We start from the raw sequence: 19,355 nt of genomic DNA, 5'->3' as shown, positions 1-19,355 counted from the left end.
AAATTTTTTGTGATGCCATTTGGTTTAACCAATGCCCCAGCCACATTTCAGAGTCTTAATTATGAATGAGATTTTCAGACCCCATTTGAGGTAGTTCATTTTGTTACTTTTGGATGGTATATATTAATCCGAAGTAGCATTTCATCTCCAGCATCTGCAACATACAATACTTGCTATTCTGCAGCAACACCAACTGCTTGTCAAGAAGTCAAGAAGTGCTTTATTTTGGACATCATCAAAACATCTTGGTCTTGTGATTACAAGAGAGCTAGGGAGTAACTACTGATCCCAGTAAAATTCAGGCCATACTTGAATGGCCTACTCCTACAAACATAAAAGAGTTTAAGGGGGATTCATTGATCTTGCATAGACTTAACCTTCCCAAGTTTGCATTTGTTTCTATAATTTGTACCTCTGTAAGTCCTCCCCTGTTTGTTATATTACAAGTTTTGTCTGTCAAGATTTGAAACTGATGCCGTAAAGCAATAGATGATATGCTGTTTGCACAATTCTTTTCTTCTCGACGGTTGCAGGTTCCTACGAGAGATTCTCAATCATTTGAGACGCATAGAATTTGTTCCTACTAAATGTGTGCTATGCATACTGGCAAGTGCAGATATGATCATGTATCTTGATTTTGCAGCCTAAGTTTTGCTTTCATTGAAATAAAACGAAACTGACTTCACATTATCCAATGAACTTTCTCAAGTTGATTAATTACCATAGCTTCTATGAACAATGCCTGGTTTGTTTAATCCAAAAAATGCAGAAAAATTCTGAAACTGAAACAATATGTCAAAAAAGAAAATTTCTGATTAAGAAAAATTCCCAAAACCAAGCATCTCTCTCACAATATCCCCACAACCATATATCCCCCTCATATACACGAATATCAGAACATTCACAAGTATGCATCCACACCCTGGTATGTTTTTCCTATACAAACAAGTATAGTTTGCCTATTACTCAAAACTATTACAAGCTCAATAGTTGTTGGCGGTGTCGGAAAAATCCTGTTTGATTTCCTTGACATTAAATAGCTTATCGAAGCCAACTCCATATCTGTAAATTAAGATAAGAAAGAAAAAAGATGAACAATTTATCAGAGACTGGTTGATTGGTTTTCATTGTGTATTTTTCAATAAATGGTCAAGAGAGAGAAGCAAGAATTAGGGAACACTTACAAAGCAACTAAGGCAACTAAACCAACGATCCCTAAAATATATTGACAGAGGTTGTGCCTTGCTGTACTTTTGACATTAGTGTCTGATGAAATGTACTTACTGCTTACATATCCAAGCTGAGGCTTTACAAGAAAAACAAAACCAAGGAAAAATCCGGCGATGAGTCCTCCCACATGAACTGACATGTCAATTTTCAGAATAAAGAATAGGACCAAGAACAGGGCACCACTGAGGACGATTGTCATGAAGGATGAGATCTGAATAGGAAACTTACTTGTTAGATGCATATATATCGATCCTCATGGATTAATTTAATATTAGCTGTGCAAAATAATATTGTGCTTGTGTCCAAATTTAAGGTAAAGCGTTTTGGGTTTAGAGTTTATATTGAAAAATTAATTAAATTGGTAGTCCTTCTCTAGAACTTAAAATTTGCAGATATGTATAGGATGACTTGATTCAAACATGAAATATCAAGTCTATCCTACATGAATATACAAATTTTAACAGTCATCATCTCTAGAAAACCACTAATTGAATAGAAGTCTAAAACAACATAGTTTTAGACATAAGCAAGACATAACACAGAAAACAAACAAGCAGAGGATCCAAGTTTTAGCTGTGGGTTCTTTGATTTATTGAAAGTAATAAGGGAAAGAAAAGAAAGGTTACCTTAGCCTCGGTGACAGTCCAGTTTGTGATAATCTCAGAAAGGGAGGCTCCCATCAGTCCAAAAATTGCCCCAACTGGGCCAACAGATGATAGAGGACTGCCATTCTGGGGGTGTTTAAGAATGTTAAGACAATTCGCTAGAGCTCCACCTAATCCGGAAAGAAAAAACACCAATCCAAATCTGACTGCGAAATCCAAACCGCACGAACTTTCAGTTAGCTAACCAAAGCTAGCATTGATCATGTAAAAACTAATAAGTCAGTTGAATAGTTGATAGAGAAAAAACTTCTATGAGATGGACGTGTGTATATATATATATTTTATGTGTCTATCACTCTCATTAGGTGAGGTGGAGACATGTTGGGCGTGTACATACACTGATCCCATCCCATGGAAGTTTATTTTGCCAATTGACATGTCTTGCATCTAAAATTCCTTACGAAATCCGAACTCGTGCTCCATCTTGAGTCCTATCATGGCATTAAGGACGAACACATTGACAGTCAACTGAATGACTCCAGCATGAAGCCACATGTACGAAAAGAGGCGCCATGCTTCACCGTGCAACACTAGTTTCCTATCAAGGGCTCCTAGTTTTGTAAGGCTGAAAGCAAATAGCAGCAATTAGATTTAAGTTATCTGTGTGCAATAACTAGTTAGAGACAGATATAAAGAGGAAATTACGTTTCTGGGGCAGGACCAAGCATGGCGTTTTCACTTCTGGGTTGGAAAGAGAACCTATCCAAAAATTTGTGTCCCAAACACAAATCTTTTGGGATTTGGGATGGGCAATTGTTTTCATACATGATGTATATGAACATCCCGATTTCAACCAAACTTATGAGTGGCACCAGCCATGGAAAGTGTCGCTTTGGCCTTGGGGGTGGTGCCGCCATTAACTGTGTTGACGGGGGCGGGGAGCAACACGGCGGAGGTTGATGCCTCTTTTGATATATTCCGTCTACCCGTCTGCGTGGGGCTGGCGGCAGTGAGGACGAAGAGGTACTCACTGCACCACGCCTGTTTGGCAGATGCAATGTGCACCAAGTTGCAAGAGAGAGAGAGAGAGAGAGAGAGAAAGGTGTCTGGGTGTTCAAGGAACGGGTCTTTCTGGGTTGGTAGTTAAGTTAGGTACTTTTCCCGCTAATAGATGTAAGGATATTACTATTCTTAGAGGAAATGAAAAACAGAAAGAGGAAGAAAAGAGAACTCTTTAGGGTGTTGAGAGGGCCATTTTTCTAGTTGGTTCCTACCTATAGCCATAACCTCTTTGACAAAGTGTAGGTGATGAATCACAACACGTACACACACAAACCCTAGACTTGTTGATTCTCTATATATATTGGGAATACCAAGGACAAGGGGTTCTATAACTTGTTGATCCGAAGATTACCTTGATAGAGGGTTTAGAGAAAAGTTCTATTTTCATTAATTTTTCAAAAAATTGAGATTACAGTTGGTAAAAATGTTTAAATACCATCAAACCCTAAGTAACTACCAAAAGGACATAAATAGTAAGTTTAATGGCTAAATTAAATACTAAAAGCAATAAAAGACAATTAAAATATCCAAAAATTCGGAAAAAACTTTAAATGCGATTTTTGCCTAGCAAACGGCTTTATTTGGCTAAAATTTGGCTTAGCTTGGCAAGTGATTTGGATTCGCCTCATCATTCCCTTTCCAAAAAGGTATTCTGCTCAAAAATCGGACACCGAAAACCTAATGGCTAGATTTGGGATCACTTCAGAGTCAATAATCATGTGCGATGTATGTTGCATCATCGGTGCTTAAAATCTTCATGAATCGATATGAATTTAATCATGTTTCAAAAAATAAGTGTCACTAAATTTCCTTGAGATGACGCTTCTAAAATTGAATGTAGTATATAAACAAGCATTAAAAGTCTTTGTTCTAAATCAATAAGGGAGGCGATATTTACACTCCATTTTCTCCACTTACACTCCTCTATTTTTTTTTTTCTTTAAAATGCTATGACATATTTTCATTAGCTAAAATCCCAAATTTACCCTTATACTTTCCGTCCTAAAAAACTACATCTTCTTTATAGATAAATCTATTCCGTTCATTGCCTCTGATTTATCTTCCTTATTCAACTTTTTTTTTTCTCCTTGTTACATGGATTAACTAGTATTTTTTGGTCAGTGACAATGGAGATAGATCTATGTCCAATGACAATAGCTCGTTTCTAAAGGTTAGTACCTGAATTAAATATGAGCAATTAAAGGCATTAACACCCAAATTTTGTTGTGCTTGGATTTGTAGCAGTAAGGATAGAATAAAAATTATTCGTAACATATTTTTTTAACCACATTGGTACCACATCGATCTATAATGGAGTTGAATATCACTATTATTGGCGATTGTCTAGCTGTCTATTAGAAATGTGGTACCAATCTAGTGTACAAGTAGGTCTCAACTGTATTAGAGATATTGTACCAATGGATTGTAAGAAAAAGAAAGAGAGTTATTTGTACAAAGAACAGGCCAGGGGTTCAAGAAATAGTAATTTGTCTATTACTTAAAGACATATACAAGCTAGCTCAATAGTTGTTGACATTGTCAGGCAAATGCTCTTTAATTTCCTTGATATTAAATAGCTTACCGAAGCCAGCTCCAAATCTGTAAAGAAAGAAAAAAGAGAGTAAAACAAGAATTTATCAGAGACTGGATGATTTACAAAGCAACAAAAACTAGTAACTTACAAAGCAACAGAGGCCACCAAACCAGCGATCCCTAGAAAGTATTGACAGAAGTTGTGTCTTGCTGTACGGTTCACATTATGGTATGTTGGCATGTACTTGCTACTTACATATCCAAACTGAGGCTTAACAAAAAAAACAAAACCAAGGAAAAATCCGGCGAGGAGTCCTCCCACATGAGCCGAATTGTCAAGATGAAATATAAACCCGAAGGCCAAATTCACACTGGCATTGAGGATGAGCGTCATGATCGCTGAGCACTGAATCAGAAAGTTAGATGTTAGATGAACATCCCTCATGCTTATGTTTATGTGACGATATATTGTGCTTGTGTCCAACTTTAAGGTCATGCGTTTTGAGTTTAGAGTATATAGTAAGAAGAAAATTAGATGAAAGTTTAAAACGATAATCGATATGGTTTTAGTTATAAATAAAATATAGCCAGAAAACACAAGCAGAGGATTACCTTATCGTCGTAAATTGTCCAATTTGTGATAATCTCAGAAAGCGAAGCTCCCAACAATCCAAAGATTGCCCCAGATGCCCCAACCGATACAATCTTGACATTACTGTCAGTATGTGCTTTAATAATTTGAAGACAAGACGCTAAACTTGCACCTAATCCAGAAAGCACATACACAAATCCGAATCGATCTGCCAAATCCAAGCAGCAAGAACGTACAGTTAGATAAGCTAGCTAGCTAGCATTGATCATGTAAAAACTGAGTTCATATGTCTTGAAAAAAATCTTAATTAGGTTCTTACGAAATCCGAACTCCCGCTCCATCCGGAGTCCTACCAAATCAAGACTCAGCACGTTGACAACTAAATGAACGAGTCCAGCATGAAGCCACATGCAAGAGAAGAGTCGCCATGCTTCACCATCCACCACTAGTTTCTTATCAAGAGCTCCTAGTTTATGAAGACTGCAAGAAAACAGAAGCAATTACATTTAGGTTTTGGGTGTATATATTCAGCGTGTGCGTGACTATATGTAATAACTAGTTGTAGCTTAAAGTTGGCCTAATTTTAAGTTTGGGATGCTTCCTAAATTGGATTTTTCTACAAAACTGCACAGGCAGAGTGCATGTATGCAACTACAGAACAAAACAGAGTATTAAAAGACATGGGCTTGAGCAAGCCAATAATATTATTAGACATGTAATTTCTTTTTCAATATTTTGGGTTAGTAAAATTAATTAGGAAGAGAAAGTTTTGGGGGTTGCTTAATTGTTTAAAAAGACAAGTTAAAAGAAACGACACGCAGTAATATTATTGGACTACATGAATTAGAAATCAATGAGAGAGCCACTCAAAAAATAAAGACAGGTAGGGGGGAAATTCTTACGTTTCTTGGTGAGGACCAATCATTCCGTTGTCTTTGTAGGGTTGGAAAGAGAACCTATCCAAAAAATCGCTTCCTAGACACTCATCCTTTGGGATTCTGGATGGGCAGTTGTTCTCATACATGATGTATACAAACATCCCGATATTAGTCATACATATGACAGGCACCAACCAAGGCGAGTATCGCCTTGGGGGTGGGGGCATATATGGTAGTGGGGCGTAATAATGTGGTGGGGGAGGGGGATAGTACGGCGGGGGTGGATACATCTTTTGATATTCTGTCTGTTCCAATGTCGGCCTGGTGGGAGGACGGAGGGGTAACACACTGCACCGGCGCGGTTTTGGCGATGGTGGCAGATGCAAATGTGCACCAAGTTGTAAGGAAGGCAGGGGAGGGAGGGATATAGGATTTGGGTGGCAAGGAACGCGTCTTGTTTGGTTGGTAGTTAAGTTAGGTACTTTCCCGCTAATAGATTTATGGATATTGCTTAATGGCCATTTTATGGTATAAGTATAACCTTTTATTCTTACAAAAATTATTCTTATAAAAAAAAAGGGAAAAAATATTTTTATGGTTTTTCTATCTGCAGGAGAATTCAAATTTGGGACATTGATCTTCTACAAGTGGAGAGGAATACTACTAAAATATAGCTAGTTGATCACTTTAAGGTGTTTAAGGGGTCACTGTTAAAATTGGTTTATATGTACTTATAACAACCATATATAACCTTTGGTACGTCTTTTGAGATTTTGATTTGGTGTGAAAATGGTCATTGTTCTAATATTTTAATCAAAGTATTCACAACATTCTTTCTAGGTAGGATCACACATTTTTATTCAGTAGAAGAGTTATTGTTAAAAAAACATCATTAAATTTTGTGAGAATGTGGAGTGTTATACCACGTTAGAAAATTATAACCTTGCATAATGACTTATAAAAGTTTGAGCTATTCTTCACATTGCCAATTAATTTTAAGATAAATACATAGATTCTTTCAAATTCCATTTAAAATCCAAATACTTATTACATATTCACTTTATTTATGTCTATTATAGGCAAATATTGTCAAAAGCTTTAGATATACAACATGGGCTAATTGTTTGAAACCCAAATTTGGTCTTTTGTTTAGATGAGCTATTTTATTTTGGGCTTTTCAATAATAGTTTGTTTGTTTTGGGTCTCTGGGCTGTTAGCTTTGTACTTTGTTTGCGGGCTTATTTAATACATGGCTGATTCGACTAAAAAAAAAAAAAAACTTGGTGTCAACTTCTTTTTCGGGTTGATATTTAGGTCACTTGATCCTCCATTTCCAATTTTTTCTGTTCAATCACTATAGCCTGTTTTGAAAGGGTAAGTGAAAGATAGTAATTAATATTTAATTAACACCGAAATTTGTTGTAATTGGTTTTGTATAGCTGTAAGGAAAAGAAAGATGGGGAGAATTTTATTTCTCTTTCAATATATTCCCATTGCCAATAATAGGAACGTAACTGAGTCAACTGACCATGTTAAAAATTATTAATTGTATGCTAATTTGGCACAATCGACAGAGGGAACTATTGGACCAGCGGTTAATTAACTTAATTTCATAGGCATTGAAACAGTAAGATTGTAAGAACTAGTGGTGTTTCCTCGATATGTGGAAACTATTTTGGTATAACTAAGCACAATGTTGGTGCAAGCAATGCTTTGGCTGCATTTTAATTTGACTACCTCATCTGTACGTGCTTGTTGGGCCATGCACTCACTGAAATAAATATCACTCAAACTGCCGAAGCCTGTAACATATGAATTTAAATTACATCAATCTAATTGATATATAGTTAGTAACTTCAATGTGATATATTGTCAACAAGAATGTGTTATTTTTGTGTGATTTTCATTGATTGTTCAATTTGTTGTTGAGTTTGAATGTTTCAAGTATTGTTAGCGATTAACGGTATCAATTAAATACATACATGCAAATAACATCATAATTCCTTACAAGGACAAGGACAAATACGTTCTATAAAAAATCATACAATTTGTACATTAAAGTAACTAATACATACATGCAAATAAATGTACCAACCTAAAATCATATATAACAGCCCTGCGAATGGATAATTCTCTTTTTTCCATAAATAATTTTGCGAATGGATATTATCTTAATTTTTTTTTTAAGGTGATAATAATTATGGAGGGAGGGTGGAGCGGTGGGAGATAATAATTATGGGTTAAGTATCAAAAACCTAATTTCAAAAAAAGAAAAGAAAAAGTGGAGCTTTGCTCCGCTTAAGAGACAAAGCGGTGGATATATGCTCTTTCCTAATTGGTGATTGTAGTTGTGAGTCATGTGTCAATACCTAAACTCACAAAAAGTTTTCATATATAAAGGGGAGGTTGTGGGAAGAATTGGCCGGTGTGAGGAGATATATACTCATGACCATTATGGTTGTGATGATAGTGATAATATTGTCAATTTTTAATTGTGCAGTGAATGCCTTTAACGAGCCTACTCCATCTCTCCCTCCAGTACTTAACAGTGCTTCCTTCTCATGATCATCACCCTCTCTCTTCTTCTTCTTCTTCTTCTTCTTCTTCTGATTTTAATGGTTTTCATCTCCGATTGAAGTTAAGAATTCCGGCGTGCCTTGCGGCCACAGCTGTGTCGTGCACTATTGCACGATCCAAAACGGCAGCAGGATATTTAGCCTGCAATGTTGGACTTGCTGGACTATGTCTAATAAGCCTGGCTGATGCAACTTATCGATGTACTATTGATTGTACAAAGTCCATAAGCATCCATTTTGATTTTGGTAACTACTTCTTACCTCTCTCTCTCTCTCTCTCACAAAAACTAAAAAGGTTTGTTCAGTTGGAATTTTATATCACGAAAAATATCGTTTCCATTTATAACATTTTTGGGCTTTTATTTATTGTCACAGACGTTGATCAAGTGGAAGGCTACATGACGAACTGCTATGACAGTTGCAAGATGAATTATTAGAATTTTTTTTTCTTTATTGTGTTGTATGTTTACAATAAAAAAAGGAAATTACTTAGGTCTTGAGGTTTGATGACCTGTGTTGATGCTCAAAAATGGTAAAGCAGTCAACGTCGAGTCGAACCACGTAGACCCTTTGACCCACGACTGAGAGGATGACACGTCGAAGTGGGGCAGGAACGGGTAGCTGGGTCCGACTGGTGAGTAATGAGAGAGAATGATATCCAAAGCACCCTGCGCAAGTACACAAAAGTGAGCGGGAAGGGCACCGGTGTGGTGCCGGCCAAAGCTCCTCCGACGCTCAAGTCAGTGTTCAGAGAGATCTGAGAGCAGAGTGAGTGAATTGTATAATAATGATTTCAGTTGTTCTTTGGTGACAAGAAGGTACCTCTTTTATAGTACCTTTGGAAGAGTGTTAACCAATCCGGTGACGACACGTGTCCTTTGAGGATCCGAGTGAGTTGACACGGGTCGGGGGCCCGGGAGGCTTGAGCTTGGGAGGCCAGAGCCTAAGAGGCCGGGGCCCAGGGGGCCGGAGCCCATGAGGCCGGAGCCTAGTAGGTCATGGGCTAGGAGCCCAGGAAGGGCTTAGTCTTTTGGGTCTAGGCCCAAACAGCATGGTGGTAGGCCTTGTGTCACTTGTCGTTATGCCGAGATGATTAGTCATACGAACAGAAGTCCCCCAAGTTTCCGAGCAAAAGATACTTCTTGGTTGGGAACTTTGCACACAAAGAAGTCCGAGCATAACGACAAGTGTCCACATAGTTGTTCTTGCTTAAGATCCTGTCTAGAAGTCCCCCAAGTTCCTTAGCAAGAAAAGCTGTACTGCAAGAAAGCTTGGGGGTTACAGATGACACTTTATTTCTTTTTTTTTTTTTTTTTTTTTTGAATTTCTGATCACCCTGTATTCCGAGCAGTAGACACTTTATGTAATCCCAGTAAACCTCGACCGATTTTAATGGTGGGATGTTGCCTTCTGTAAATAAAATTCTAGAATGGAGTGGTAGAGTCCACATATAAAATACCCACCCCAAATTTCACACTTGGTACTGTAGCATTATATGGGAGAGAGAGAGAGTTGATATTAAAAACCAATCAAAGAGCAGCTGTGTTTTCGAAATAGGAAAAAAAGGAAGAGCTGCTCGGGTGGGATTTGTGAGGGGAGGGCTCGGGCCGGAAAAGTTGGAGTGGCTGGGGCCTGCTCGGGTCGTGAAGGAGGAGCTCGGGTCGGAGCCTTTGTGAGGGGCGGAGCAGCGGAGCTCGGGTCGGAAGAAAGGAGAGCCCAGATCGAGCTCGGGTCGGCGCTGTGGTGTGCGCGGGGTGGTCTGCTCGTTGGGCTCGGGTCGGAGAAAGGAGAGCCCGGATCGAGCTCGGGTCGGCGCTGTGGTGTGCGCGGGGTGGTCTGCTCGTCGGGCTCGGGTCGGAGAGAAGGGCTCGGATCGAGGGGTGCGCGGAGCCGGGCTTGGTTGTATAGGGGCCGGATCGGAGTTGGTGAGTTACGGCGCGAATCGGGTCGCTTTGTTTGCTGCTCGGAGGCGCTGCGCAGAGGCTCGAGTGGAAGTGGGCGGCTTGGGTCGAGCTGCGGTGGGCGCGGGCGAGCGGAAGAGCAGGGGACCTCGGGTCCGGGCAGTGGGTCTGTGGGTCCGAGCAAGGGATGTGCTCGGGTCGGACCTTGTGCACAGGTCTTGTGCTTGGGGTTGGCGCATGAGGGGTCAGGCCGGAGCAGGAGCGCGGGCAGCGGCGCTGGGGGGGCTGTGGTGTGCCCGGATCGGTGGTGTGCGCGGAAGGCGCGTGGGGCTCCTCGGGTGCTCGGACTACGCGGGGTCGGCGGCGCAAAAGCCGAGCTCGAATTGGAGCTGTTCGAAGCACTTATAGGTAAAAAATTCAAACATCCTGTCAAGCTCCTTGTTTGTGAAAATTGTTGTTTGCCTTGGAAAATTGAGAAATGTGAGCAACTGTGGTCGTCCAGCCTGAGGCGGACCTTGGAATTCTGTTTGTTAATTGTGGATAATGTGAGTAGGGGCAGGTGGAGGTGCAAGTGGGTATGAGCCTTGCCGAGCACCGGGTAGGCGACATGCCTTCATTTTTGGACTTTGTAATTTATTGGGTGTTGTGTTTTTGGCTAGGTACGGAGAAGACAAGATAAGTGGGTCGGAACCCGTCTGAGCCGTTGGAGCCGCGCAATACAGGTAAAGGCTTGTGTTTTTTTATTGTTTGTTTGCTTGAATTGATATTGTGAATACTGGCTTTGATAAATGATTGGTGGCTGAGCATGTGAAAAGGTGAATGTTGTCAAATTGGGTGTATCCGAGCACATACGGGGGGTGAGAAACCGGTATTAATCTGAAATGTCCATGGTGTTGTCTTGGTGTGCCGGGCACTTCCCATCTTGATTTGTGGTTTGTCTTGGGTGGGCAGGTGCACTGAAGTCGGACATTCCATGGCTTCCTCAGATGATAACAGTTCTATGGAGTCTGATCGGGTGTCCACGAGTGATGGGACGCCGATGAGGCCAAACATGCCCCGACCCCGGATGGGGTGTGGAAACATGGGGGTGGGCAAAGTGCTCAAGACCGTCTAGGAGAGCTTGTCCATGGTGATGGGAAGTGAGGGAAAAGGCACTGGTAGTGAGGACAGCGATGATGGGGAGACGCCCACCAGTTGTGGTGATGTGGGTAGGCACATTGTGCCTGAAACATACTGGTCCGTGGATGGGTTGTGTGAGAACAGGATGACGGAGGAGGACCTTGAAAAATTGAGGGTAGAGTTCCACATTCCCGATTATATCCATTTGAGCCTCCCGGGAGAGGGTGATGTCTTGAGTGACCCGCCGGAGGGGCATATTTTGTGTTTTGCCAAGAGTTTCCACCATGGGTTTAGGCTGCCTCTCCACCCCTATTTCCAGTATATGTTGAGGAAGTTAGGGATTGCACCAGCTCAGCTGACGCCCAATAGTTGGAGAACATTAATTGGGCTGTATGTATTGTTCCGAGATGAGGGGTATGATGCCCCGAACATGGCTCAATTCTCAAACTTGTTTGAGATTAAGTCGAGCCCCAAATTGTGAGGGTGGATGTACTGCTCACAGTTGGCAAATGGGCAGTTCACTGATGGTGCGACTCGCCAAATACAGGTGGGCCACCCGGACGCTCATAAGGAATGGAAGAAAAAATGGTTTTTCGCGAGTGGAGCCTGGGAATTCGGCCGGAGTGATAGGATGACCACGTATAGAGTGCCGACGAATTTTCACATAATAGGTTGCCTGGCTGAGCCGATGTATTGGTCTATGTACACTTGGATTATTAGCTGATGTTATGCTTAGACTAATAGTAGTCTTTTTTTGTTTGATTTTGCAGGGGGTGAGTGGGAGAGGCTTCCATTGTCGGAGGATAGCGCGGAAGAGGTGCGAAGGGTGCTTAGCCGACCCGCCCAAAAGTTGAGCGCTGCCTACCTCTTGTCTCCTGAAAAGTTGGCCAAGTACGGCTTCGGAGTTCCAGGTGAGCTTCTGTACTTCCCCTCTTAGAAGATTGGTTGAGGAGATAATAATTTGTGCTCATTGAAATTTTTTTGTTGTCTTTTAGTGAAAATGGCCAATACGAAGAAAACAAGTAGACCGGTTGGTCATGCCCCGCCCGCTCAGAGGAGGATGATGATGGGGGCGCTGTTGGCCGGAGGTGGCTCGTCCCAGGGGAATGCAAGTAGAGGTGCAACGGTGCCCGGGGGTATGAGGCATAGTGGGTCTACCAACACCCAGGTTCCGAAGGCGGCTTCTCCCGGGAGGAAAAGGAAGACGGGGTTAGATGCGGCCGAGCCCGGGAGAGAGGGCAAGAGGACAGCCACTGCGTCTGATCCAGTCCCAGAGGAGGATCGTCTGGCACAGCAGGCAGTGATAGACTTTGAGGATCCCTGAAGAAGGGGAGGGATGACCGGGTGATTGGCGATGATGTTGAGCCACTATCCGTCTTGCAGCGGGCCTTCTCCGAGCAGTCCCAGGTAAGGGAAAGTGGTATATGTTGATGAGATGTCCAAAGTTTAAACTTTATAGCTTGTGATAACACTTTCGTGGCATTCGACCTGGCAGGCACTGTTCTTCACTTATCAGGCACATGTTAGTGTCCTGGCCACGGTGGAGAAGATGAAGGACGAGATGTCGAGCTTCGTGGTGTGGAAGAACATAGCGCTCTCAGCCGAGGAGAGGGTCGGTACCCTGGTTGCCCAGAACCAGGCGTTGCAGGCCGAGCTGCTGCAGGCCAGGAGGAGGCAGACCAGGCTAGGCAGGAGTTGGAGCAGAGCGGGCAGGAGCTGAGCCAAGCCAAGCAAGAGGTGGACCAGGCTAGGCAGGAGTTGGACAATGAGTATACAGCGGCTATGCCATGGGCTTTGGCGATTGCAAATTGGAGCTCGAGGAGATGTGCCCTGACTTTGACTGGGACCGCGTGCGTGGTCTGCTAGGGGCTGGCAACGAAGTGCCTGGCAACGTCCCGGAGGAAGGTGCCCAGGAGGTAGAGCATGAGGACAGAGCATCCCCAGTTGGGGAGCGTGATATGGGAGAGGATCCCAAATAGGCATCTGTTGTACTCATGGTCCGGGGGCAGGGGTGGGCGGACCATTGCCCTATTTTGGTTTGAGTTGTATGGTCGGGTCGGATGTGGCCCGTGCCAACTTGCAAACTATTTTGATTATTAAGTTTTGTACTAATTTGTTATTTGGATGATTTGGAGAGTGTCCGACCCGTTATGGGGTAGGATGCCCTGCTTTTGAATACATGGTATTGCAGTATTTTCTCGAATGCATGGTACTTAGTTTCCCTTGGATGCATGAAATTGATTCTCCCGTGAATGCATGGTACTTAATTTCCCTTGAATGCATTTACCATAGCCGCGCCCTGAATGCATGGTACTTGGCTTCCCTTGAATGCATGGGGCGGATATGGGCAGGGTCGGATGTCTGATGGCCCGGGGGTCCATACAGCCAATTAACACTTTGAATAAAAATGAAGAAAAATGTGTCCGTGGTAGAACTTCTGTGAATGCATGGTACTTAGTTTCCCTTGAATGCATTTGCCATAGCCGCGCCCTGAATGCATGGTACTTAGTTTCCCTTGAATGCATGGGGCGGATATGGGCAGGGTCGGATGTCTGATGGCCTGGGGGTCCATACAGCCAATTAACACTTTGAATAAAAATGAAGAAAAATGTGTCCGTGGTAGGACTTCCGTGAATGCATGGTACTTAGTTTCCCTTGAATGCATTTGCCATAGCCGCGCCCTGAATGCATGGTACTTAGTTTCCCTTGAATGCATGGGGCGGATATGGACAGGGTCGGATGTCTGATGGCCCGGGGGTCCATACAGCCAATTAACACTTTGAATAAAAATGAAGAAAAATGTGTCCGTGGTAGGACTTGTATTTATTGAAAGTGATAACATAGATAAAATTGGAAAAAGTCCCCGGGGGGTACAACATTTGTCTACTTGTAAAAGTAGCGGAGGTGCTCGGCGTGCCAAGGGTGGCCGAGTTCCTTGCCAGTTGTGGCGCGGAGCCTGTATGTGCCTGGGCGGATGACTTCAATGACTTCATACGGTCCTTCCCAATTAGGTTTTAGAGCACCCGTTTTGGCCAAGGTAGTGCTGCGCAGAACCCAGTCCCCCACTCGGAAGTGGCGAGGCTTAACTTTAGAATTGTAGTATCGAGTAGCCCGTTGCTGGTAGGCGTACTTGTGTAGCTCAGCCTGGGCCCGATGCTCTTCAGCGAGGTCGAGACTGAGGGCTAGCTGGTCAGCATTGTGCTCGGGCTGAAATGTATCGAGGCGGTAAGAGGCAAGCCCGACCTCAACTGAGATGACGGCTTCAGAAGCAAAGGCCAAAGAAAATGGGGTTTCCCCGGTCGAGGATCGACAGGTCGTTCGGTAGGACCATAAGACTTCGGGTAGGAGGTCAGGCCACTTTCCCTTCTTTGCATCAAGCTTGGTCTTCAAGGTATGTTTAATGGTCTTATTGACTGCCTCGACCTGCCCGTTGGCCTGAGGATGACCAGGAGAGGCAAAGAAAACCTTGATGTTGAAGGCGGAGCAAAATGACTTGAACTCTTTGTTGTCGAACTGCTTGCCATTGTCAGTGATAATGGCGTAAGGGAGACCAAAGCGGCAAATTATGTTCTTCCATACAAAGCTCTTGATGGTCTGGGTGGTTGCCTTTGCCAAGGGCTCGGCCTCTGCCCACTTAGTGAAGTAGTCCACTGCGACTACTGCCATTTTGACCTTGCCCTTCCCCTCGGTCATTGGTCCGATTAAGTCAATGCCCCATTGGGCAAAGGGCCAAGGACTGTTCATGATAGTTAGGGGCTCGGGTGGTTGGTGCGGAAAAGTTGCAAATTTTTGGCACTTGATGCATTTCTGGGTGAGCTTCCTTGCATCAGCGCGGAGGGTCGGCCAATAATAGCCTTGGCGAATGGTCTTGTGGGCTAAAGAGTGGGCCCCTGCATGATTGCCACAGACCCCTTCATGGATCTCCCGGAGGATATGGTCGCCTTGTTCGGGGGTAAGGCAGCGCAAGTATGGCAGGGAGAAACCCCGCTTGTATAACTTGTCGTTAATAATGGTGTACCGGGAAGCTTTGTGGCGAAGGCGCCGAGCCTCAGCCTTGTCCGCGGGTGGGTTCCCATGCTTAAGAAATGCAAGGAGAGGGTCCATCCAACTAGCTTGTTGCGCAGATTGGCAGACTTCCCTAACATCAATGCTGCGCTGAGGTAAGAACTCAACTGGGACAGACCTCCCGGCTTCATGGTCAACTGCCGAGGCAAGGCGAGCTAGGGCATCCGCCCTCTCATTGTCCGCCCTAGGGATTTGTATGAGCTGGTATGCTGAGAATTGATTGAGTAGGCTTTGAACTTTGGTGAAGTAGGCGGCCATCTGCTCACCCTTGGTCTGGTATTCCTGCGTGACCTGGTTCACCACAAGTTGAGAATCGCTGTAGATTCGGAGTTGCTCAACGTCCATATGTAGTGCCAAAGATAAGCCGGCGATGAGGGCCTCATATTCAGCCTCATTGTTGGATGCCTGGAAGCCGAATCGAAGAGCATACTCAATGGTGGTCTGGTCAGGGGCGATCAAAACAAGTCCGGCTCCACTGCCCTGTTGATTAGAAGATCCATCAACATATAAAGACCAGATTGGGCGATCCAACCTGATTGCTGGAGTAGAAGAAGTTGGTGGGTCGGTGGTCGACACAATGGTGGAGGAGGGCTCAGCCTCGGGTAGGAATGTAGACTCTGAAATGAAGTCTGCAATGGCTTGTCCCTTGATTGCGAGCCGTGGGCGGTAGGAAATGTCAAATTCGCTCAACTCAATGGACCATTTGATAAGTCGGCCAGAGACCTCAGGCCGCTGCAATACTTGCCTAAGTGGTTGATTGGTGAGAACCACGATAGGATGAGCCTGGAAGTATGGGCGGAGGCGCCGGGCTGATGTGACCAAGGCAAGGGCTAATTTTTCTATCTCTGGATATCTGGTCTCAGCATCTTGCAGGGCCTTGCTAGTATAGTACACCGGGTGCTCAACCCTATCCTCAAGTCGAATTAGGACTGAGCTGGTGGCTGTCAGGGAAACGGACAAGTAGAGGAGTAGCTCTTCCCTTGGCTCGGGTTTAGAAAGTAGAGGTGATTTGCCCATGTACTCTTTTAGATCTTGGAAGGCCTTCTCACATTCCGGAGTCCAGTCAATGTATTTTGTCCGAGCCTTAAGGGTTTTGAAGAATGGGGCGCAACGGTCGGTGGCCTTGGATATGAATCGTGTCAAGGCGGCGACCCTGCCCGTTAGGCTCTGCACTTCCTTCTGAGTTCTGGGAGATTGCATATCGATCAAGGCTTTGATTTTTTTAGGGTTGGCCTCGATCCCCCTTTGGCTCACCATGAAGCCAAGGAATTTTCCCGAAAATACGCCGAACGTGCACTTGGCAGGGTTCAGGCGCATTTGGTACTTCTTGAGCACGGAAAACATCTCAGAAAGTTTGTGGACGTGGTCCTCCGCCCGGACACTCTTGACAAGCATGTCGTCCACATAGACCTCCATGGACTTACCAATGTATTCTGAAAAAATGGAGTTGACCAAACGCTGGTAGGTGGCCCCGGCATTTTTGAGTCCGAAAGGCATGACCTTGTAACAATATAGGCCCCTGTCAGTAATGAAGGCCGTATTGTCCTGGTCGGAGCTGTGCATAAGGATTTGGTTATAGCCGGAGTAGGCGTCCATGAAACTAAGGAGTGCATGGCCTGCTGTGGCATCAACCAGTTGGTCAATGCGAGGAAGAGGAAAACTATCCTTGGGGCAGGCCTTGTTGAGGTCGGTGAAGTCGACGCACATCCGCCACTTGCCATTTGATTTTTTGACCATCACAACATTGGCCAGCCAATCCGGGTAAGAAACCTCGCGGATGAAACCAATTTTCTGTAACTTGTCGACTTCTTCCTTCATAGCAGCATAGATTTCGGGCTTGTACTGCCTACGCTTTTGGCGGACGGGGCGGTGCCGCGGGTTAAGACTTAGGCGATGGGAGATCACCTTCGGAGAGATCCCAGGCATGTCATCATAGGACCAAGCAAAGACTTCAGCATTGGTACGAAGGAAGTTGATGAGTTCGTCTCGGAGAGCAGTACTAAGCTGGGTTCCGACCCGTACCTTGCGGTCCGGGTAGGCAGGTGAGATGAGAACTTCTTCCACATGATGGTCATCTGGTTGGGCAATAGCTCTGAAAGATGAATCACGAGGATCTTCGGGAGGATCCGGGGTAGGGCAGGTGGGGGAGACAGAAACAGCCATAGAGGGCATGGCCTCTTTCTTCTTCTTGACGGAAGTCGTATAGCAGGACCTGGCTGACACCTGGTTGCCTTTGACTACCCCCGTGCCACATGGGGTCGGGAACTTGATCAAAAGCAAGTGAGTGGAAATCATAACCTTCAGTTGGTTAAGGGCTGGTCGTCCCAGGATGACGTTGTACGCTGTGGGGCAGTCGACCACCAAAAACTGAGTGGTTGTGGTAGCGGACGAAGGATACCTCCCAAGGGTGAGTGGAAGGTAGATCCCGCCAAGAGGGGTGACCATATCGCCCGAAAAGCTAAGTAAAGGAGCGACCGACCGGTCAAGCCTCTCTTGGTCAATCCCAAGAGCTGTGAAGGCGGAGGCGAAGAGGATGTTGACGGAGCTACCACAAACGACAAGGATCCGAGCCACATCAAAATTAGCTATGGTGGCTTCAATGACCAAGGGGTCATCGTGTGGGAAGATCAAATCACGTTCCTCTTCCTCAGCAAAGGAAATGGGCGACCACCCGAGCTTAGGAGTCTTTTTTCCACGGTGGAAGTCTACAGCCATAACGCCGGAGCATTGCTGAGCACTTCGGGCGTATTCCTTCCTAGCCATGTTGGAGTTGCCAGCGAGGGTCGGGCCCCCACAGATGGTATTGACCTGCCCCCGTCGTTGTCCTTCGGCCTTGGCCTTCTCGGTGGCCTCCTTGTCTATAAAGCCATCCAATTTTCCTTCCTGTACCAAAGTTTCTATTGCCTCTTTAAAGGCTCTGCATGCCTCGGTGTCATGGCCATGGTCATTATGATAAAGGCAAAAAAAGTTCTTGTTGGCCCGGTACCGTGTTTGTGGTGGGCGGGGTAGGAGCTTGGGAAGTATGTCTTTGATCTGAGGATACAATTCTGTATAAGTAACAGTGAGAATTGTATAGACTTTGAACCTGGAGGCGTAGGATGTCTGATAAGTTTCCTCCCTTCGTTGTCCTCCACCTCTACCATCACCAAATTGCTTCTTGGTGAATTTATTGAACTTTTTCCCGGACCCCCCATGCTGGTTACCCGAGTAGGGCTTGGGCTGGGGTGGCACTATGATGGCCTGGTCGGTACTTAGGCGATCCGTGGTGGGCGGCTGCTTCCCATATGTTTTGAATTCCGCAGTAGCATAGGCAATGGCCTCTTGCATAAGTTCTTTGTAGGTGCGCGGATTGCGGCGGTTGAGTTCAAACAAGAAATCCCCCTCTAGGAGACCACCCTTGAAAGCGGCAAAGGCTACCTTCTCATCACAGTCGCGACACCGAGATCGCTCTAGCTGAAATCGAGTAATGTATTCCCGGAGGGATTCCCTGCTGCCCTGTCGGACTCGAGTCAGGTCATCCGTGGTGTAGATTCTATCGGTCTGGATGATATACTGGCCTAGGAAGAGCTCTCGGAGCTCGTTGAAGCAATCAACCGAGCCCAGAGGAAGTTGGTAGAACCAGTCCATTGCACTGCCAGAGAGGGTGGAAGGGAAGATTCGACACTTTGTAATGTCATCAGCACCTTTAGATTCCAAAGCGGATCGGAAACTCATGAGGTGGTCATATGGGTCTTCCTTCCTGTGTATGGAGTGATTTTGGGAGGTCGGACGTCGCCAACCGGAGGAGTGGATAG

The 19,355-nt window shown here is 44.7% G+C and overlaps 2 protein-coding genes across 2 annotated transcripts; both read right to left on the bottom strand.

The window, feature by feature from the left end:
* Positions 1 to 922: 922 nt before the first annotated feature.
* Positions 923 to 2,752, bottom strand: LOC147287062 (RHOMBOID-like protein 5). The gene is made up of 5 exons (XM_086240875.1): positions 2,541 to 2,752; positions 2,297 to 2,460; positions 1,857 to 2,041; positions 1,185 to 1,441; positions 923 to 1,062 (listed from the first exon to the last, which is right to left on the bottom strand). Exons 1-5 carry the CDS (start codon positions 2,750 to 2,752, stop codon positions 984 to 986), a joined length of 897 nt encoding a protein of 298 aa, XP_086097001.1. The 3' UTR covers positions 923 to 983.
* Positions 2,753 to 4,349: 1,597 nt separating this feature from the next.
* Positions 4,350 to 6,276, bottom strand: LOC147287061 (RHOMBOID-like protein 5). Its single transcript, XM_086242394.1, has 5 exons — positions 5,925 to 6,276; positions 5,342 to 5,502; positions 5,043 to 5,230; positions 4,580 to 4,836; positions 4,350 to 4,496 (listed from the first exon to the last, which is right to left on the bottom strand). The coding sequence occupies exons 1-5, from the start codon at positions 6,188 to 6,190 to the stop codon at positions 4,418 to 4,420; spliced, it is 951 nt and encodes a 316-aa protein (XP_086098520.1). The 5' UTR covers positions 6,191 to 6,276; the 3' UTR covers positions 4,350 to 4,417.
* Positions 6,277 to 19,355: the final 13,079 nt, after the last annotated feature.

The sequence above is a fragment of the Dryas octopetala genome, chromosome 4 (genome assembly GCF_963921425.1).
Source record: "Dryas octopetala chromosome 4, drDryOcto1.1, whole genome shotgun sequence".
Lineage (NCBI taxonomy): Eukaryota > Viridiplantae > Streptophyta > Magnoliopsida > Rosales > Rosaceae > Dryas > Dryas octopetala.
Note: the sequence above shows the minus strand (reverse complement) of the source record. Positions and strands in the feature narration are given on the sequence as shown.